Below are 22,579 nucleotides of genomic sequence, written 5' to 3'. Positions count from 1 at the left end.
GACGCCATTGGCCAGAAGGACACGTGACGTCTACAGCGCAGAGCATCACGGGAGTGGAGCAGTGTACAAATACCGCCATTTTCCCACAAGATGGCGACATTGTTGTGAAAACGGTTTAACGTTAAAATGAAGGCCGCCGGCAGGTAACGACCGGTTTATTCAGCTTTAAATAGACTATTATTGTGTTTAAGTTACATAATTAAGTTATTTTGAGTGGTGATTTATGAATAAATTAAACAGTTGAGGAATAGGAGTGTTTTTCAAGCCATTATGAATGGATACTTGAGTAAAAGTAACGATATTGTGCTGAAAATATACTCTGGTAAAAGCAAAAGTCACCCATGTGAGCAGTATTTGAGTTAAAGTATTAAAATATCTGATATTTAATGTACTTGAGTATCAAAAGTACAAGTTAAAGTAAATCATACATACCTTTACTTGTATGTGTACACTGTATACAGGCTTGGGGAGTAACGGAGTACAAGTAACGGGATTATGTAATCAGGATACAAAGAAACTAACTGCATTCCAGTAAAACTACAGAATAAAAAGATGTAACTACAGATTACAGGTACATTTACTAAAAAGGGATCAGGATTACAGGTTTACAATAAAGAATGATAAAGGTAAAAGACAGTTACTTTAATATTGTGATAGCCTACGTTACTGACTACATTTTTTAACAGGTAACTGTATCAGAATAAAAATGTTTAAGTAATTTTCTGATTGCCAGAATATTTTTTACAAATTGCCAAAAAAAAGAATCAATTTAAAAACGTGCTACTTTAGCTGCAGTATGTAATCTGCAAAGTAACTAGTAACTAAAGTTATCAAATAAATGTATTTAAGTAAAACCTAGAATACTTGTGTCCAAAATATAATGGAGTAGAAGTATAAAGTGGCAGAACATGGAAATACTCAAGTAAAGTACAAGCAACTCAAATTTGTACTTAAATAGAGTACTTGAGTATGTAATTAGTTACATGTACATACCTGCATAAACAGGCAGGTCGGCCAGACAGAGACAGAGAAAATGGAAGATCTACAGTGGAAAATATTAAAGTTAAATAAGCCAAACTGCTTAAAGAGAACATTTGGCTGAAATGTTTATGTTTTATTTCAATTTTCTAATTTGAATTAAATTCACATTTTAATATTGTCCACTGTTGAGCAGATTAAGTGCTCAAAAATTAAATGTCAGACAGCTTTTCCATTATCAACACCCACATAAGTGTGTGACAATGAAAACGCAAACTGGATTATTGCATTTTCATTTGAATTATTACTCTATTACTCTATATAAACTATTAATTATTACTTTTAATTATTAACTTTTGTATCCTAATTATGTAATCCCATTACATTTATTCCATTCATCCTCGAGCTGGTTATAAAAGCAGAAAATGATCTCGGTGGTATTCAGGTTCTGTTCTGATGTGTTGAAGCAGATTTTGGCCTGTTGTTGATTAAAGTGCGCACAAAAAGATACATTAGAGAAATGGTGAATTAGAAGTGAGGATGTTGCACTAATCAATGAGAGTATTAAGATTAATTCTCACTAATAATCTGTAAAACACACAAACACGATCATAAACAAACACACACACACAAACAATCGTGTTTATGAAAAGACACAATATGACACAGTTACAGCAACACACATATTATCATAAATACAAAGATGTTTTTCTTTTACCGCTGTTCATATTCAGTTGTAAATGCAAACACAGAGAAACACACAAAGGACCGAAACATTTTAAATAAAGAGACATCCCAGTGAAGCCGCCTCCCTCTCTCTCTCTGCACAAACACGTCTCAGACGCTTCATTTCAATCCAATGAAAAGACAAAAAACATTTAAAGAATTAAAACCAAAATATTAAATTATTTCATGTATTCAGTCACTTTGTCTGTTTCAGGTTTTTATGAAGTGACCAGTGGCGAGCAGCAATCCATCTGCTGAGGACCGTCCGCCCACTCAGCCCCCCGAGGAGGACGAGGGGGTTGCCCTTTTAGCTCTGGCAACCCCTTTAACACACACACACACACACACACACACACACACACACACACACAACTCCACTCCTTTTGTTGTTTCCTCACATCTTACAGTGATGATGTAATAATTCTGATCCGGCAGCCAGAACTGAAACGGATCATTTCATCACTGATTTTATCCAACAGATATAATTTGTAGGACTTCAGAATCAAAATGTCTAAAGACGACTCGACCTTTGTTACATCTTTTGTCGAGATGTGTCCTGATATTATCGCAAATGTTCCCAACAATGTTCAAACCAGAGGAATCTGTGATTTTACTCGAGGTCACGCTGTGTTTCAATCTGTGCTGCAGGGATGACAAATGTTTTTGGTCCCATCAACAAAAAGCCAAGTCCACTCCTTCTGTCCTCCAGGAGAAGTTCAGATAAAAAACAGACCCTGGTAGAAGTGGAAGTACTGATCCAGCTTCTTTACTCCAGTAAAAGTAATCGAGTACAGGCTCTGACATGTACTCAGAGTATCAGAGTAAAAAGTCTCCCTCTGAAGGACATTTGTGGTCAAAGCTAACTGAAGCTCACGTCATATTATTATAACTCAAAGACTATTACAGTTAAAGGTAGAGTGTGTAGGATTTGTCCCAGCTGTTCCTGAACGCACCACAAAGATAGTTGATTGTTGAGTCTCATTCCCAGGACGTCAAATAGCCACATGTTGGGTTGGTAAAGCGTCCCGAGCAGCAACAAAGAGAGAAAATAAGAAACTCTCTGCAGATACGAGACACTAACACGCCTTTTCTCCCCATTCAGCCTCCCTCTCTGTCTGTTCACGTCTTTTACGTCTTTGTGTCGTCTCGCTGCATCTGCCGTGCGTGATGTGCTCTGATAGGTCGACATCAGTCTGGTGATGTTGGGAAATAACAATAATCCATAATTCACCTCAAATGCATCAAACTAAAGTAACGAGGCTGTTTGAAGCTGTGAGGAGGAGAAAGTTCAGATGTTTGTGTTCAGATGTAGAGAGGGAAAGTCTCAGAGATACTCAGGTACAGGACAGATACCTGAGACATGTACTGAAGCAGCCATTGTACTTCACGTTGTACTTCGCTGTTTGTTTAGTGACAGCAGACATGAAAACTGAATGTTCCTCAAACTACTTAAAGTCGTGTAACTTTACCATGAATATGCAGAAAGTAACACAGTGTACAGAGGAGGCAGTAAACAATGCAGTTTGGCTGAAGAGTCTGTGCAGCCTGTCATGAAAGTCTAATGAGCTTCATCTCTTTGTCCATAAAACCCACGATTATACTTCTGCAGACACATCAAGTTCAGTTTCCTCGGAGTAAACTTTTAGCCTCCGTAACTTGTTGGTGTCGAACAGGTTTTTGAAGTTAACAGTCGTAGTTCAGTTTGTCAGCGTCAGGGTTGAGAAGTATTTGTACACACAAGAACTTCACTGAGAAAACATTCATCTTTAAAGTTTAACTTGGATTTTAAAAGGTACTGTAGATGTTACGATGCCTCAGCCGACTGAACCCAAGCTGCCTGATGCTCCTCAAGCTGTTAGGCAGAAGTTTTTCTAGAGATCGTCTGACTTCCTGTGAAACATACGGTGTCAGTCACCTCAAAATGCCTAAAGATAGTCTAACTTTCTGTAAAACATAGACGGTTATGGTTGGCAAAAAAAACGCTTGGAGATGGTCCAACTTGCAGTGATAAAAAAGCTGGTTTTCGCCCCTCCCATGAAGAACACATGATTTTGGTCATCTCAAAAAACACTTGGAGGTCTGACTTTCCATCTAAAACACCCAATTTTGGTGCTACAAAAACACTCGGAGATGGTTCACCTTCAGGTGAAAGATAGCCACAAAAACAGCTGGAGATGATCCGACTTCCTGTGAAATACAACCAGTTTTGGCTGCGAGAAAACGCCTTTAGATGGTCCAACTTTCCTTGAAAATCACCTCCAGCTGATTCAGGTGTTCAGCAGAACGCTGCAACTCTGTTTCATTGTGAAGCTCCAGAAATGTTCTGTGGACGACGAGACTTCAGCTGAGTTTCATCATCATGGAGGGAGGAGATGATGGCTGAGTTTTCATATTTATGATGAAAATATCCTTTAAGTCCGTCATTAAAAACTCACACTGTGCAGTCAAACATTGTCTAATCACAAACAATTGTATTTTAAATTCGAGTGAAGATTCAGAAGTTTCCAAAGATATAAACCAGATGAACTGAATTTTAGTAAATGTGCATTAAATGCTGCACAAAACAAACTCCACTTTAACAAAACTTCTACCTTTAATATTTAGTGTTTGCACGCGTCCTCTATCGTCACCATCATCATCACCATCATTAGCGGCCCGAACACCTCCGGCCTTCAGTCGAAGAAACATCTCTCTGTTACAATCTGCCGTCCAGCAAAAATCCACTTCATTACCATAACAATTTTAACTGCGAGGGTGGAAGCAAAGTGAGGAGGGAACAATCGTATTGTTTCTCCCCCCCACACTCTCCCTCTCCCTCTCTCTCTCTGCCTCTCTCTATCTTTTTGTCATTGGCAGCCCACTCAGACCCCGGGTGATGATGACCCTTTCCGGGGGCGAGGCAGAAATCCAGAGCGGGTAACAGACGTCGAGCTTCATTCACCTCCAGAAACATCTCGGACCCCTTCTCCATCGCGACCCTCTCTTTTCTCTTCCTGTTTCTCCACCCAGCGCTCCGTCTCCGAGCAGGAGGAGGCCCGCTGGACGTCGTCTTGGTGGGACCCTGACGGAGGACGAGGAGGATTTCTTCTTCACTGAGGGTTTAAAGTGAGTTTGGTTCGTCTTCTTTTGTCACATGAGATCCTCATCAGTTGTGTATGAGCAGGAAGAGACACCCAGAGTAACTTCAGATTTTGTTTTTTACTCTGAGAAATACAAAGATTTCTGACAATAAATAGTAGAAATCACGTCGAGCAGCTTCAAAAAGATGGAAAATAGAAACTTAGAAGTGAAAAACTACATTTCAGAGCTTGATTTCTCTCATTCTGTGTCTCCTGATGATCTACTTTAAGATTCCTTCATTTAGTGTGAAAGGATTTAAAGAAAGATCCAGATAACCTAAAGTCTGTAAAATAAATGTTATCAAAAAGGGAATATTATAATAATGTATCAATATAATCTGTGCTTTCTTCTCTGGTCGTCAGTTTTCAAGTTGTGTCTTTGTAAAATGTGTTTTCTTTGCAGTTTTGTGCAGTTAAAGTGTGTTTTCTGGGTGAAATATGTAATAATATGTAATATCGTGTCCACGTTTCTCTGCATTGAAGCTTAATGCTGAGATTTGGCCTCACGTTAGCTGTTAGTTTTCTGTTCGGGTCACTTGTTTTTTTGGCAAAGAAAAGATATTTGATCGACTGTAGAGCCGAACAATTAGTCGATCTACAAAAAATCTAGTGAATTATTCTCCAGTTTCAGCTTCTTAAATGTGACGATCTGCTGCTCGTTTTTGTTTTCTAGCTAAATATCTGTGTTTCTGATGGTTCACTCTGAGAAATGTGGTGAGAAACAATCAGCAGAATGATGTTTAATGATAATAATCATTAGCTGCAGACTTAATTTGGCAGAGATGATTTGTGGCATCAACAATAGAGATGAAATTACCATTTTCTGTCTTCATCACTTTTTAAAAGCATAATTAGTTTAAAAAAAAAAAAAGCTTATAAAGAAAAAGAAGAAACAGACAAATGCTGATTTTGAATTGCATTTGTATTAAAATATTTGTTTTTTTAAACCCCTTTAATAAGAAGTCAATTTATTATAATTTAACTTTTTACTGTTAACAAACAATAATGTATTTATAACAGCGAACCACTAATGTTTATAGATGAACTACTCAGCGTTCATTAACCATTAACAAAGTATTATAAACATCAGATGCAACTTTATGAGAAACAGCTGCTGGTTTTTGAAGCATTTCATTGTTCAGTCAAAAATTAACTATAAATTTACCATTTAATACAAAGTTTTACCAAAGATTTCAGTACAGATGCATCGAATTTGAATTATTAGTGTTAATTCACACAAAATCATCCCACAATCAAACTAAGCTGCAGCCATTCATACACGACCCTGCTGATTATTTTCTCTATCACAGCATCAGTTCTCCAGCCTGAACCGTCCAAAACACACATATTGAGTTTATTACCACAGAAAAACACATTTTTCACATTTAAGGAGCTGAAACTGGAGAAAAATAATGAAAAACTGACCGAAATGATTCATCAGTTATCAAAATATCTGCAGAATCTTCTGTGGATCGATTAGTTGTCTAATCATTCAGCTCTGCAGTTAATCAAATATCTATTTCTATTATATTTTCATACAAAAAGTCACATATACTCTTATTAATAACGAAAAACAATAATGACTATATTTCATATGTATGTTAACTATAAATCTACCGTTTATTAATGATGATTATTATAAAACGTTACCAAAGATTTCAATACAAATACATTTATGCAAAATCTCCAAATTAAAAAATCATCCTGCGCTCAGATTAAAGCTGCAGCTAACAATTACTTTGATTAAACGTCACTCTGCTGATTAAGTTCTCAATTACAACAACTCCCCAGAGCCTGAACCATCCAAAACACACATATTTAGTTTATTACATTTAACAAGACACAAATCATCACAATCATCTCCTTAAAGAAGCTGAAACGAGAGAAAGTTATTAAAATATTTGTAGAATTATTTGTGGATCGACGAACGACGTCTTCTCTTAGAAAATGTTGAAAAGAAAACAGCGACCCGCTGACGTTTTGGCCTTTTGCTTCATACTTCTCAAGAAATCTCAGCATCAAGCGTCAGCAGTGAGAAACACATGGAAGAAATATTATAAATCAGAGTATATTTCATTGTGTGAGCGTTTCATTGTTTGTTAACGGTGAAATAATGTTTATTAACCTCCTCAGGCCGAGCACATCTCAAACTCAGGACGCCAAAGAACAAAACACTAACTGGCCAAATCATAGGCAGATTTGAATAAATGATGCAAAATATCTAGAAAATAATTTACTGTTGTCTCACTGTGTCCTCAAACTGATCTGCTGAGTTGTAAAGACGCAGGATGTGTCCAACACAAGCTCACAATGAAAGCTCGTGCACAGAAAGGTTATTAGGGAACGTAGATACGACTGAATGGATATTATTAAGACATGCAGACCAGAAAAAGCTTCAAAAACAAAGTCTCGTTTCATGAAAACGTGAGAAAACATTTGGATCCTCAGAGTTCAAGTGCTTAACGATGGTGATTATAAAGTAAATCCTGTGATCGAGGCTCTTTTCTGGGAGCAGCGATGTTGGAAATGTGGAAAATAAATGGAAGGAAGTGATTTCTGCAGCTGCACGACTGAAAATATTGTGAAAGCTTTTATCGGCTGCGGCTCCACAGAATCGTCCCCGATCGTTTGGAAAGCTAATTATCCTCATGTGATCTCGGTGGACGAGCTCCGAGAGGAGCCGACGACACATTCTGGGTCGCAGAGATACTGTTGAAGCCATTCAGCGCCGCTCCACGGTCATTGACACGCCTGTCTATTATCCGACACTCAGCAGTCAATACTTTTCCCATGAATATGCAATGGCCTCTATTGACGGCTTGGTTACAGGGTTCATCGCTCGAACCTCCCAAACCCCTGACTCATCCGCAGGTTGATCGAGAATTTCATCCCCCAAAAAAACAGAAATCAGACAGAGACGATTAAATCTGCAGTGATTCATGTGCTTTGTTTGTGATCCAGTTAAACAACGCCTACGGGTCTAACATAAGTTCAGCATGAGCTGCTTTGAGACCTTGACGGATCATTCATCAAACTTTTACTTGTAGTATTTCATAATCTGACTCTGCTGCAGGGTGAAAGGCGGGAGAAGCGTTTGAGTCATCCAGCGTTTAAAGAAACACCTACCGCTGTGGCCCAGAAAACTTCAGATGATTTATGGTGTTTGTTTAAAGTCGGAGCGTCTTTTGTTTGAAAGTAATGATTCAACCGGGATCATTTCTCTGTCAGAGAGCCGGGATTTCTTTTTCCAGACGTGGATTTGATGCAGAGGACACCCAAACTTACAGATCATCTTCTCAAAGTACCGAAGCCTTAAACAATCATAGGTCGAAACATGTTATTTACCAGTGACGAGTTACATTTAGTTTGTTTTCTGGAGATCACAAGTTATTTGTGTCATTATCAAGATAAATAAGATAATCTATCATGAGAAAACGTGGACCATCACACACACACTGCTCTGTAGGCCGGGTTTTAGGCATTTCAAAGCAAACTATATGAACTTTATATACATTTTTGCCGTTAATAATGGGCAATTATCTTGTAATTTCGGGAAAACAACACTTGTTATTCTGTGATAATGACTTAAATAACTTGTTATCACAGGAAAATATAAGAAGTATAATATGTTCGACTTATAAACGTATAAAAGGCAAAATAAAGATTAAACTCTAATGATCCATGTGGAGAAACTGGATTACGTCTTTAACTTCTTCTGCAGGCCTTAATCAGCGTAATCAACATTTAGAATGATACAGTTCTGGTCCATTTGACCCGGCAGTGAAAGTAAAAAGCTAAATGGGGACAGAAGTGTCAAATGTAGACGGTTTCTTCCTTTGCAAACATATTAATTGTTCATTTCTGGTCCTAAACATTCAAAATATTGCAAAAATTATTACAAGATACTTTTTTATACAAATCCTTTGTCTTGATTTTGAGTGAAAGAGTCAATTTGAGCCTCAACAGACGAGTGAAACAAGTTAATTATCCTCATGGACCCAAAATCCGTGAATTGAAACACCACATCAGTTCGTAAAACAATGTGTTTCAATATTTTTGGGTTTCTGACGACTTTAGCTCGATTAAACATGCAACACTTTTGCTGTTGCTGTAAAATCCACACATCAGGATCAGTTTTAAGACAAACATGTGGAAAATATGACCAAAGAAGACATTTCTCAGCCTCTCACACACGTCTGCGTGGATTTGATGTCATAAAACTTCTCTTATCGAGTCTCAAGAGGTGGATTACTGTGCGAAGCAGCTAGCAGCAGTTAGCTTTAGACAAATGAGAGAAACGTGCAGTAATGTGAGAAAGAAGACGAGTTTCTTCATGAGGAGGGAAGAGAAAGAGATCTATTGTTGTTTCTGCTCTCGCAGTTTTGATGTTAGGAAGGTGAGGTGTCACTCTGAGGTCATGAAGGTCACAGATTTCGCTCGCACAGCAGATGACTTCATGAAACCTTCAGCTCGGAGCGTTAAACCCTCGGTGTTGGTTTGTTTTTGTTGTTTTTCGGTGACGTTTGGTTGCAAAAAATTGAGACAAAAGTGCAGAAAATATGAACACATTTTGTGGAGGACTCTCCGATATGTCCGAGTAGATTTGATGTTAATAAAAGGCCCAAGAAGTTCATGAGAAGGTGTCTCACCGTGCTGAACAGCTAGCAGCAGTTAAATGAGACAAACTGCAGTGATGTGTGACATGAGAGGAGTTTCTTCATGAGGAGGGAAGAGAAAGATCTATTGTTGTTTCTGCTCTCGCGGTTTTGGTGTTATGAAAGTGAGGTGTCGATATGAGGTCACGAAGGTCACAGATTTCGCTCGATTAGCAGATGACTTCATGAAACCTTCGACTTGGAGAAAGAAAGACAAGAAAGGGGCAGTTTGTTTGTTTTTTGTTGTTTTTCGGTGACGTTCGGTTGCAGAAATGGAAAGCAGGGCGGCAGGCGGAGAGCCGGCCGGCCGGGCCGACCCGAGCGTCGTTTGACGACGAAGACAAAGATCCATATTAACAAAAAAACGCAGATGACAGATGATTAATCGGCGTGGTGGGGTCTGCCGAGCCGCCGGACCCCCGGCTGACACCCCGAGCCACCAAACACAAAACCAAAAACCCCCCAGAGCCTCGACGGCCTGGAGGAGCGTGGGCGAAGGGTGGAAGCAGGGCAGCGTCCCCAAGGAGCTGTGTGTGTGTGTGTGTGTGTGTGTGTGTGTGTGTGTGTGTGTGTGTGTGCGTGTGTGTGTGTGGAGAGAGGACAGAGAAAGATTTTGTGTGTGTGTGGGTGGATTTGTGTGTGTTTGTTCGACAGATTCTGACAGAGAAAGTGTGTGTTGGTGTGTGTGTGTTTGCTGCAGAGACTCGGTTAAAAACCAAGTGAAAGTGTGTATTTGTGTGTGTGTGTGTGTGTGTGGGAGAGTTTGTGTTTGTGCATTTCCTAAATGTGTGCATGTGAATCCTGAGTCTGTTCATTGCAGTGTGTGTGTGTGTGTATGTGTGTGTTCATGTGTGTGTGTGTGTGTGTGTGTGTGTGTGTGTGGACCGACCAAACCCCCATCTGCCACAGGGTGGGCGGCTCGCCACACAACGACAATACACACCAACATTTTTGTAACTGTGGGCGTTCAAAAGGCTTCGGAGAGCTGCAGTCCTCCTGCTCGCTCTGCTCGTCTCCACAGCTCAGCGATCAGCACGACGCTTCGTCTTCATCAGCACATCAAACAGCCTCAGTACGTTCTGTTCACTCGGATCATCTCGATCTGCATTTTTATTTTAATGTGAATAAAACACTGAGCTGGAGGTGCTGTGAGAGGAGAGTTCATCCTCTGCAGACCATGAACATCTACAGATCTGCAGCAGTCCACACAGCAGACTCTGTTTCTAGGTGTTACTACTTCAGATAAATGTCCTCAGGCGATGTCACCTGAGTCAGCGCCGCTTCAACACCACACATTTTAAAATGAAACAGTCGGTGTGAATTAGGAAGAAGTGAGCTGAGCAGCAGAGACACACCTGAATCAGACTAAACTGTGCAGGCATGTTGCACTGTGGGTAATGTAGGCACGGTGTGTTTGGGAAAAGAAGGACAGTTAGTGGAACAAAAAAAGGAGAAATCTCTGGTTCTGCTGCGTCGACTTTGATTCTTGTTCTTTAATGTCCATCATGAGTCGGACAGTTAGCTGAACTGGTGGAGTGTGTTTACCTGCAGTGTTATCACCCAAACACGCTGTGTGGATCGATGACGTCTAACACACCTATAATGAATTTCCTCTTAAAACTTCGACTTGGAGAGAGAAAGACACAAGAGGAAGTTTGTTTCTAACCTGCTGAACTTAGAACATTTAGACTTTTATGTTTCCAACAACATTCAAACCAGAGAAATCCACGAGTTCACTGAAGGTAATGGTGTGTTTCATTCCTGTCGCTGTAACTTCAGGAGTCAGAGAACGAGATGAAACATGACGGAGAAGAAAACTTTAAACACCTCGTCCTGAGACATTCATCAGCAGCGGTGGTTTAACGGTGTTCACACCAGCGATCGAGCTTCATCGCAGGATCTTTTGTGTTTATTTGCCTCCAAACCACCAGATGACTTTACTGAACATTAGCTGGAAGCTATTGAGCAACAACGAGCTCCAGAACCTCTGAGTGAAGTCAGCACTCAGCAGAGACTCTGGTTCTGGTTCTGGTTCTCTGTCTCCTCTCTGTAACATTACTTTCATGAAGTAAAGTCCATTTCCCCTCCAGCTCCAGTCAGCAGTTGACAGTACAGAACCTGGAGGTCACCTCCAGATCACTGCTGCAGTCAGGTTGATCAACAGGATTGAAGATAAATCACCTTTTTAATCCCGTAAATTACAAACTAGTCTCTGAGCTCTCCTCCCGTCGGATCAGAGCAGAATCTGATGAGACTCCAGGTGTTTATTCCTGCAGAAGGTCTGGATCTCCAGACATCTGTTGTTTGTTTTGCTGCAGAAATTAAATACTGTGCGTTTAAAGTCAGATTGTTGTCTCAAAAGTGACCTCTAAGTGTATTTTGGGGAGTGACGACACCATCGGTACGCTTAACCCTGAAAACTAAGATGAAAACAAGATGTGTGTGACGGCAGTTTTGTCGCTTTTTGACAAAAAACAGAAACATACTTTGGAGGATTTGATGTTTGTCAGAATATTTGCAGCTGCAGTAACAAATCTCAATCATAAATAAACCAAACTTCACCAAAAACAATCTGCATTGTTGCCTTCTCATTAACCCGAGAGTTGAACAGGGTCGAGCATCAAGACGAACCAGCTCCTCCAGGAAATAAATCAGAAGATTATTCCCTCACTAATCACCTCATCTATCTCAGCGGGGCCAACAATAGCAGGACTCAGTCAGAGCAGTAATCTGTTCCTGACAAGGCAACAGAGAAAACAAATGGGTCTGTGCAGTCAGTGTGTGGGCTCAGCTGGCACAAAGACAACACAATGTAACACGGTTTTACCCGGATACCGACCCATATAAGCAGCGCGGGATCCTCTCACCTCACCGGAGGATCCTTTTATGGAGCGAGTGTGACCGGAATTCCGAATGATGATGATGATGATGGTGGTGGTGGTGATCTTTCTCTTCTTCACGAGAGCAGCATGTTTGTGATAATGTTGAAATAAAACCCACAGATTCTGGTTCTGATACCAGCAGAATCTGGTGCTTTTCCTTAAACGTTCAGGTGTGATTTCTTATGTTTCCACGTGTCGTCACGGCGCCTCCATCAGTCCTATTTCTGGAGTTCCCTCTCTGGGTTTTTTTTAAAAAACCAAGTCCATATTTGGTGAATGACGTAACGGGACACCCGGAGATCCCCTTTATAACCATACTGCACCATCCACGAGCTGTTTGCAAGAAATGAGAGGCGGGACAGACTACAGGGGTTAACAGGAGGGAGAAGCTTCATCATGTCAGAGACGCAGCCGCGCACAAAGCTGGAGGCTAATTAGTTTAAGGACTCGCAGACAGGATGAGCGCTAAAGTGGCGGAGGAAGTTTCCGTGTCTCTCAGCAGCATCGTGGACGGTCTTCATAAAGATGTGTTCGCAGCGGAGGGGGGGTTGTCCTCACAGATGGTCTTTAAAGAGGAGGCTGAGGAGCACGAAGGGAACCCCGAGGATGGGAGCGGTAAGAGGCTGTGTTTGGGTCATGGAGGTTCTGGGTGAAAGTGCAGAATTATGACTTTAAGTGCGCAAAAATGTTCAAATGTAAACAGGTTAATGATCGTGACGAGCTGCGCGTCACAGAGCAGAAGACACACATGTTAAAATGATGCTTTATTTTCCTTCTAACCGAGTGAACTTCTCCACATGTTCTCCAGGTGACCTTCTGTCTGCGGAGAAGAGCGCACCTGAGCTGCTCCTGCAGGGCGACTTGGCGCAGTACGTGGCCTCTTTACGCACGCACCCTGTGGCGTTCACGGGCAAGTTCTCGGTGGAGTCCAGAGGCGCAGGAGGACCTTGGACACCGGGGGACGTGATCAACGTGGTCAGCGCTGACATCGCCACCCCGGGCCCGCTCACGGTGTCTGAATCACCCGCTACATCCCCCGGTATTTACGCAGGAGGAGGAGGAGGAGACGCAGGGGACGGCACCATGGCGCACGGCCACCCGGACATCAGCCACATGTACGCGCCCCCTCACCCTCACCCACACCCGGCCCCTTCCTACTCCTGCAGCGGGGACATGTACCAAGACCAGTCGGCAGGGGGATACCTGGCGACGTCCTCCTGCGCCGTGTCCTACCACCCGCCCCCGTCCTACAGCTCGGTGCCCAAACCGACTGTCGACGGCGCCGCGCTGCTCTCCATCATGCCTGACTACGGGGGCTTCTACCAGCAGAGCTGCCAGAGGGATATCCAGACGGGGTTCCCGGAGAGGAAATCCCTCCCGTACCCGCTGGACTCCCTCAGGGTGCCTCCGCCTCTCACTCCTCTCAACACCATCAGGAACTTTACGCTCGGCGCGCCCTCACCGGCCGCCGACGGTCCGATGGCTGCCGCTTTCCCCAGCCACCAGAACCTCCCTCTCAGACCGATCTTAAGACCCAGGAAGTACCCGAACCGACCGAGCAAGACCCCCGTCCACCAGAGGCCGTACCCGTGCCCGGCGGAGAGCTGCGACCGCAGGTTCTCCCGCTCGGACGAGCTGAGCCGACACCTGCGCATCCACACCGGCCACAAACCCTTCCAGTGCCGCATCTGCATGAGGAACTTCAGCCGCAGCGACCACCTCACCACCCACATCCGCACGCACACCGGCGAGAAACCGTTCTCCTGCGACCAGTGCGGGAGGAAGTTCGCCCGCAGCGACGAGAGACGGAGGCACATGAAGATCCACCTCCGGCAGAGGGAGAAAAAGTCCTCTGCGTCCTAATCCGCTCCGCGCACGGCCCGAAGCTGCTGAATGTAAACTTTATGAACCTGAACATGAACTCCTGCCGCCACCAGAGACACAGCTTCATCCTGCAGTTCAGACTGTCCTCAGAGACAGAAGGCAGTCTTCATTATTTATCAGTCTCTTCACACTGAAACATCTCCACTCATCAGCAAACGCTCCACAACATGTTAAATTATAAGAAATGTGAAGGGGGTTTGGTGCATGCTCTTTAAAACAATCAGTGTCAGAACCGCTACAGCTCGCTGTAGTGCTCTGTGGCAAGGCATCATGTCGACAGTCTGTGCTTCATATTCTCAGGGATTCAGTCACAATTCAGGCTGCGAAAGATGAGACCAAAATTGTGCAGGAGGGTTCAACGCTGCTGCTGCTGCACCTCCTCCAGCTGTTCATCTCAGATTTGATAGAAGAAGTCTCAGTGGAGGCGACTTTTGGACCCTCAGCTGAGCTCACATCACTAAAACAACCTGTTCACAAAATCATAATCAGACCAGTTTCACTTTAAAACTACAGTAATGACACAAGAAGTTTTGGCTTCATCCTCTCCTCCTCCGTCTGCGTTCAACACCACAGCTGAGAAGATGAACTCGTATCAGACCCTCCAGGAGTTCACAGGCTTCTTTTGCGACCCAACATGTCCGATTTCACAGCAGCTTTTTCGAAGAAAATCTTGATGCATGCTGCAAAGTTTTTTAAGCGTTTTCGCGCAATGAAATCACAAAAATAATTGCGGTTTATTTTAATGTCTAATCACCTAAAACATGCTCAGATCTCAGATCTCATCTCGATATGTTGAATAAAACTTTCACACCGTTTCTGATGATTTTATTTGGGTTTTTATCCCGAAAACTTAAAGCTACTACAAGGAACAAACAAACGTGGTCGTGTTTCCATCGTCAGAACCACAAAATACAACGTCAGGAACAAAATGATCCTCCGGCTTCTTTGTAACCGGCTGCTGACGTCCCGCTGACTGTAACTTGGTCTGGGAAACTGTAAACACAGGCTCGTCCAGTCCGTCCAAACTAAATATGAAACAGTCTCTGATGGTCTCGTGTGCTCACAAAGGTCAGATCCAGGCTGCAGTATTCAATTGAGACTGTTTCATGACCAGTTCAAAGGTCGTTGTGTTGGCTTTAGATGGATGCATCAGCCTCCCGGGTGATTTGATCTGTGGGTGTTTTTACGTGGAAACATTTGACTGTTTTCCACCACATTGTTTCACACGCTGTCGAGACGGACGTCAGGAAATTGCGCTGCACGGTTTATAGCTGAATATTTATTGGTCAACGTGAGACGCTCGTGTCATTTCTGCATCTGCTGTCGGTAAAACTCGTGAGGAACTGCGATAACTGGTCAAAAATGTGAAAAATGTTGTTGTGAATACACAGAATTGCAAGTTTGTGCAGAATTCACAGGGACTGTTTGAATTTTGTGCTAATTTTTGCGACCCGACACCAGAATAAATGTTGGCTAAGCTAAGCACGTTTTCTGCAAAACCACAGGTGAACATTTGTTTGTGTCGCAACTTTACGTTTGTTTAGGTTGAATTTTCTATTTCTCTCTCGTCTGAACAGTGTGCTGATGCTCCGGTTAGGTTTAGGCACGAAAAACACTCGGTTAGTGTTAAAAAACATCACAGCTCGGATTGAAATACCTGTTTGAGTCGTCACGATCGCGGCTGGAAATGTCCGCAGGTGTCTTTAAAAACACCCGGTGGTCTGACACGAACTGTGGCCGGCCTTTACGTCTCCACCTAGATGTGAACGTGATGCGACACGTTGGATACAGACGTCAGGACGTGTCTGTGGTTTGTAGAAACATTAACTAGCTAACATTAAGTCCTGGAGACGGGGCTGGACGGTCTTCATCTGTGATGTTTGCTGGTAAACGTGAGACGCTCGTGTCGTTTCTGCGTCTTCACCAGCTGCTGCAGGTGAAACTGGAGGGAAACTGCACTGAGTCGTCAAACGTGATGCAAAGTTTCAGTGACTGGACAGAAATCGCGCGGCGACGCAGAACTGTGTTAACAACTCGCAACTTCCTGGAGGGACCGCCACATTAAAGTTACAAAATGTTTTACATGAGACAAAAACAGACAACACAAACTAAACCCCACTAATGATGTTTCTCCATTTAAAGGTGCAACACGTACGATTTTTTGTTATTTTTGCTAAAATATTCAAAAACTACAATTCGTAAGAAGAAAGTGAAGAAATAACAGTTTGGACGTCACGTTAGAAGTTTGTGAGGACGTTAGCATGCTAACCAGCTAGCCTTGGGTGGGCCTGAAATCCTCTTTCTCTCCCTGAGCTAGCTGCACGGCTAACTGAGCTAACAGTAGCTACAGCCGCTGCTGATGTGCTGCCCCCTGTGTGTTTGGAGGATGAACTCAAGTCGACCGATTCTTACGTATTGCACCTTTAAAATCTCTTTCTTTACACTAAAATACATCAGTAACTGTTTGAATGCGTGTCGGAGGCGATGTGTGATGTCAGCATGCACCCAAGAGATGTTGTGATGTCATAAAACAGGGCGGGGCTAAGGTGGGAAGCTTTTTTTAAAACCAGGTTTTGTATCATATTAGAAAATGTTGGATGATGATATATATTAATATGTTTCACCTGAAGAAGACGACTTTGGTTTATACGTGATGACGAACAGCTCGTGTAACTTTATGAGATCGTAGCTGGTAATCTATTACTTGTAATCTGTTACTTTCTGCGTGCAGGTCGTTGATATTTGTATAATTCTACCTGATGAATGTGAGAGAAAGAAACGAGTCACTGGACAAAATTCAGTTTTTTGTGTTTTATAATTTTTATGCAAACGAGTCCAGCACTAAAGCTTTTATTCTGCCGGACCGATGACGCTTCCTGTCGATGCAAATAAATGTTGACTTGTCGAGTTCCTGCTGTTTGTTCATTTGTTGTTGTTTAGTGTTTTTAGAAAAATGTTTGATTCTCTATCTGCTGGTAAAGTTCTGCTCAGTTGGACTTTAAGGTCGAGATGTTTATTGTGAACACATGAGCCGCTGACCAGCCGACACTGACACCGCAGCACTTCACTGAACTCGGGGCCGATGACTCGTCCAGTCTGGTTCCTTTCAATCGGACCTGGGCCCACACACAGTGATGATAACCATGAGTTTCTTGGTGACATTTCAGGGGGAAGAAGATAAAAAATGTAAATAAACGTCACCCATGAAACTTCCCCAGTTGATTTCTCACATTAAGATAAATATTTTAAGTTTTCTGAAATGAGGCATCATCTTATAAAATATGCGTTAATTTGTCCGGACCAGAACAGAAACCTTTCATTTTAAAGCTGCTCGATCCGTCGGTTCAGCACCGACACCGCAGGAAGTGTGAGATCAAGTGAGGCAGTCGCTACTTTAAAATCCATGCAGCGACACGTTAAAGGCACTTTGGGCTAAAAACAAACCTTACACTGGATGTGTCGTGAAAGAGGCACATTTTAAGTCATATATGAAACTATATATAGCAAACTGTTTAACCCTCTGACATCATCTGTGTGCGACGTGAAACCAGTCGGCTACGTTAGCAGATGAAGGAACAGATCAATCAAACATAAAGTTACTGAATTTTAAAAGAAATGACACAAAATAATGACTTCATGTTAATCACAGCTCTCTTCTGTCACTGTTCAACAACCGTCAGATCATCAGTTTGTGTCAAACGTCTTTTTGTCTCTTAATTAAACACATTTTCTCACACCAGCATTTTTCTGTTGACATTTTAAAAGTCGGTTAAATTCTTAACGGCGATTATGATTAATGATTGATGATTAATGATTGATGATTAATGATTGATGATTGATGATTACCAGCTGTAGTCGGGACTTTTTCCAGCTGTATTTTAAGTCACTCCACGTCGTCCGAACACTCACCAGGTGGTTCTGTGCCTGAACCAAACCGGAGCAGAAGCAAAGCGCTGTCACATCAAACTGAACATTTAACCAGAAGAATTCTTTCAAAAGTTGCAGAACATTCTTGGTTCGGTCCGACGTTCTGTCTCCCAACATCTGCATCTCTCTGCAGAGTCGTTTGCACGGATCTTTACGCTTCCTGCATCATAACTTTTACTCTCACAGCGTCAAAACAATCAAACAGCTGCTGCGTGAAGACGTTTTTCCATTTTTAAGTCTCCAAACTAAAAGACACAGATGGAGACGGAGACACTTCAGCGACAGCTTTCCTCCATCGACCCGATGAAGACGCCCTCAAGTACCACAGAGTTTAGATCAGCGAGAGAGAAACAAAAGGAAACGTGTGTAAGCAAAATAAAACAGCACGTTTTATATGAAACCTTCATTACAGGCAGAACACATGGAGACACACACACACACACACCTGATCCACAAACGTTTCACATTTCAGTTTCCTCCAAAACGTCTATAAAGCTCTTTACTGTCAGAATAATCAGAATAAGCATCATTTTCCAGCAGTGCAGACATGAAACAGGAGCTAAACATTATTTTACTGCAGAAACTTCATCCAGCTTCACTTTCGCTTTATAAAACTCAAAAAACTCTCTATGATCCACATTTTGTAACGGTGCCGACGTGTTTTGAAACCTCTCCTTCCTCGTGTGGTGAAAACTTAGTGCACATGTTTCAGTATCACAAACAGCCCTGAGGTTCAAACTTCTCTGACAACAAGTCCACGGTCCTGAACACACCGCGAGAGAAACAAAGCTGCAGTTTAGTTTTTTAATCCGACTGGGACAAACGTCACGAAGGCTGAAGCAGGAAGACGACGAGGACACGTGGACGCGGTCGCTCTGTGGGCTCAGGTAGACTATTTACATTTTTAATGCTGCGCTCGAGGTGCAGAGCAAGTCTGGGATTCACAACTAGCAGATTATAAAGTGAGATATTATGTTTGCAGGAGACGAGTTAAATATGCATTAAACCTTTTGTTACCAGCAGAGAGGAGTTTATATTGTAGATTGAAGGTCATGCAACAGTGAGAGATAAACTTTAGTGTATTTAACGATCTGCAGCGACTTCGACGAGGATGCGAGCAGCAACAACCCCAGACTTCCCCGACGCTTCTTGAACGCAGCATTAGCACCCTGCACATCATCAATTTGTCATTTCCTGGCAGCTCCAGTCCAAAATACCTTACAGGGTCTTATTTTAGCCGCTGACGTCACGTGAGACTCCACATTTTGGTTTCCTTTTTAAGTTTTTTAGTTTTCTTTAACTCTTTCAGCTGGTTTACAAAACTACTCCACCTTTAAAGAGACTAAATCCAGATGTGCATGTTGTGGTGGTGATGTTCAGATCTTTCTCCTCTGAATATCCTGAGATTTAGTTCACCTGGTTGAAGGTTACAGATCACCGCCCTCAGCAGAAACACTACAAACAGTGAAACTACTCAGATATCAGCTGTGACCTCCTTCACACAGGAGCTCTGAGGACCACAGTGTCTCCAATTGTCAGGGAGTGAAATGGAAACCTGCAGCTGCTCCTCACCTGCTGCACAGCTGACTCATGTACCTACAGGGCCGCAGCTGGACCCTTCACGTCCTGCAGACACATTATTACTATTATTCATGATTAAAGTGACCCCTCAGTTCAGTTTGTCCACAGGCCCTGAGCCCCAGCAGGGTGCACGAACCGGCCCAAAGCCCGAGAAAGAGAAGACATGTGGCGGCTGCAGGTCAGTCCAGTCAGAGGCACACCTCCGGGCCCGGGTACGGTTCCCCTCCGCACCAGAATTCCGGAGGCTGCGAGATCTCCATGAGCCAGACCTCCTTCTGCCCCGTGTCTTCACCCTCCGCCTCGGTCAGGACCTTGTAGTAGTGACAGTCCCGGCCGTCGTCCGGGTCGTACGGCGGGGCCAGGATGTCCATGAACGCCGTCGGCCCGTCCACAGCGTCGATCTGGTGGAGGTTGTCCCGGTCCGGGGAGAGGACGCACGGGCCGCTCTCCTCCGTGTACTCCGCGGTGGAGCGCAGCACGGAGCACCGCACGGCGTCCGTCTGGCCCGGGGGCACCGCGGGAGACGGCTGCGGGCTGCCGGCCGGCCGCTCCAGCCGGTCGAAGCAGCTGATCCTGACCTTGCCGTACATGACTTTGAGAATGCCGTGCATCCCCGGGTGGTCGTGCAGCGGGATGGAGGCGCCGCTCTTCAGCAGGAACACCCCCATGCTGAAGTGGTCCGTCTCGCAGATGTGCATGTAGGTGACCGGCGGAGCGCCGTGGTGGAGCGGCAGCGGAGCGGCCGCGCTGCCGTCGGCTCTCCGCGGGGCGAGCTTCAGGTCCGCCGCCCGCACTTCCGTCATCAGGCTCTTCAGCTTGCTGTGGTTCTCCAGGAAAGATTTGGCGGCCTCGTCGCCGAGCCGAGCCGGGCTCCGGTAGGTGAGGAGAGCCTGTCGGGCGATTCTCTGGACGATGGAGGCCATGTCGCTGTCACCTGGCATCATACCGGGGCGAGGAGCGGCTGACGGGTCCGGTCTCCGCTGGAGCCTCGCTAGCTAGCGCTTTAGCTAGCACCCGAAGATCGTCTGTTGGCAAGATGACTCACTCTGCAGACAGTTTCCGGACTTTAGGCTCAGGAATTGTACGGACATGAATAAAAATCAGTCAGGTGGTTTTTTCACATCGTCAAAAAAAACTGACAGAAGTACAAAATAACAAAAATAAAATAACTTAGACTCAAACTTAGAAAATATTTGTCAATTTTCATTTGAATTTATTTGTTAAGTTAATTCAAATCTCAAGTTAAAAAAACTTTCATATTTCCCAAATCTGTATGTAATGGAGTGCCATTATAGTCAGTATTATTATTATATATATGTATATTATTGTGATTATATAGATAAATACAGATGCACGTGAAATAGCCGAAATAAATAAACACGTGCAAAATAAATAAATAAATGGGGCAATAAATATATACATAAATGTACACATATAAATGAGTCAATGAAGTTCACTAAATGAGAATACTTATTTATTGAATATTCACGAAAATGGCATCCCATAAATATGAGCCCAAGTGTAAACAGATGTTGTGTGTGCTGTGTGTTTACGATTAAATCCTGTGCAGATCTTGAGCAATTTTTATTTATTAATTGATCTATTTGTTTATCCAAGACCCTGGCTCATAATTCGAGACATCGCCTTTTATTGTCAAATAAACTAAATATAACCGAGCAACACTGTGATATGTTAACGTAAACTTCCAGTCGTCTAGTGTTAGTTTCTGCACTTGGTCAAAATAAACCAAACAAATAAAATTAATGTAATTGTCTCTATAGACATTTAATGATAATAGAGTAAATTCCTCAAATAATTAAACACTTATTATTTTTGCTTTTGTTTGTTTGTTTGTTTGTTTTATCTCCAGAAATCGCCAGTCAGGCGTCGCGCTTATTGATGACGTCGTGGTAGCCCGAAATGACAGCAGAGTGAGCCCTCACTCCTTTTCCCCTGTCTTTGGTCGGCAGGACACCACGCTCGTGCTCTCCTCTCGCTGCCGTCTTTCTGCCGCCTCACGTGCTCACTTCTTCTGTTTGCGCGTGAATATTTGTACATATTAAAAAAATAACATTAAAATGAGTGACGTCATGAGCGTGTCGCAGGTGGTTTGCGGTCAGGTGAGGTCACTGACAGACTTCGGTGCCCCATTTTTGAATAACTGTCACACACGTCCGCACCAGACAGCTCCTTACGGTTAACACCTGGTGCATTGTGGGACATGTAGTCAATCCACCGACAGTACTGAGCTCACTGACACAAAATAAAAGTTTAATTCAGATACTGAACAATCAGAGATGTTACTGTTGTTTTATTCCTACATTCACCCACACACAGTCTCCCTGTGAGGCAATGGATTACTTTTAAATCCATCTAACTGCCAGGACAAGGCACTACAATACCCAGCATGCAATAGAATATTTAACTTTAATGATCTTTGCCCCCAGTCATTACTCAAATATAATCAACTGTACTGACAGTGTGGAAAAAGGGAACACGCAGCAGAGATTAAACCTGTTGGAGCTGGACAGGAACATTCAGGCTCTGCTGCACGTTTCACTGTTTCATCTGAAGTTCATCCGTCAACATATGAAACACACACAAAGTTAAAGAAAGTCTTTAAAACAAGATCACTGAACCTCACAGTGCTGGATTTAAATAAAAGCTACACACAAAACACTGGAGGGCTCATTGACTGAAACAGAACCGATAAACATAAAATAAAACCTTATATTAGATTCATATATGTCCACATATTAACCCACCTCTGTCATCATGTGTTTAAAACAAAGTGTGATTGGCTTGCGTCTGTCATTATTGTATGACG

The 22,579-nt window shown here is 43.0% G+C and overlaps 2 protein-coding genes across 3 annotated transcripts; one reads left to right on the top strand and one right to left on the bottom strand.

The window, feature by feature from the left end:
- Nucleotides 1–93: 93 nt before the first annotated feature.
- On the top strand, nt 94–17,154 carry LOC311270338 (early growth response protein 2b-like). Of its 2 annotated transcripts, XR_014624252.1 has the most exons (3): nt 94–143; nt 1,919–4,809; nt 13,169–13,254. XR_014624252.1 is itself a non-coding variant. In XM_084375147.1 (2 exons), exons 1-2 carry the CDS (start codon nt 12,819–12,821, stop codon nt 14,221–14,223), a joined length of 1,212 nt encoding a protein of 403 aa, XP_084231273.1. In that variant the 5' UTR covers nt 12,196–12,818; the 3' UTR covers nt 14,224–17,154. The 2 variants fall into 2 exon arrangements, 1 of the variants encoding a protein (XP_084231273.1); XM_084375147.1 differs by lacking the exons at nt 94–143; nt 1,919–4,809 and adding an exon at nt 12,196–12,975 and having other exon boundaries at nt 13,169–17,154.
- Nucleotides 17,155–18,538: 1,384 nt separating this feature from the next.
- On the bottom strand, nt 18,539–21,047 carry adob (2-aminoethanethiol (cysteamine) dioxygenase b). The gene has a single exon (XM_084375148.1). It carries the CDS (start codon nt 20,694–20,696, stop codon nt 19,941–19,943), a length of 756 nt encoding a protein of 251 aa, XP_084231274.1. The 5' UTR covers nt 20,697–21,047; the 3' UTR covers nt 18,539–19,940.
- Nucleotides 21,048–22,579: the final 1,532 nt, after the last annotated feature.

Source organism: Pagrus pagrus (assembly GCF_965226575.1).
Source record: "Pagrus pagrus genome assembly, chromosome: 15".
Lineage (NCBI taxonomy): Eukaryota > Metazoa > Chordata > Actinopteri > Spariformes > Sparidae > Pagrus > Pagrus pagrus.
This window is presented reverse-complemented; position numbering and strand designations above follow the sequence as displayed.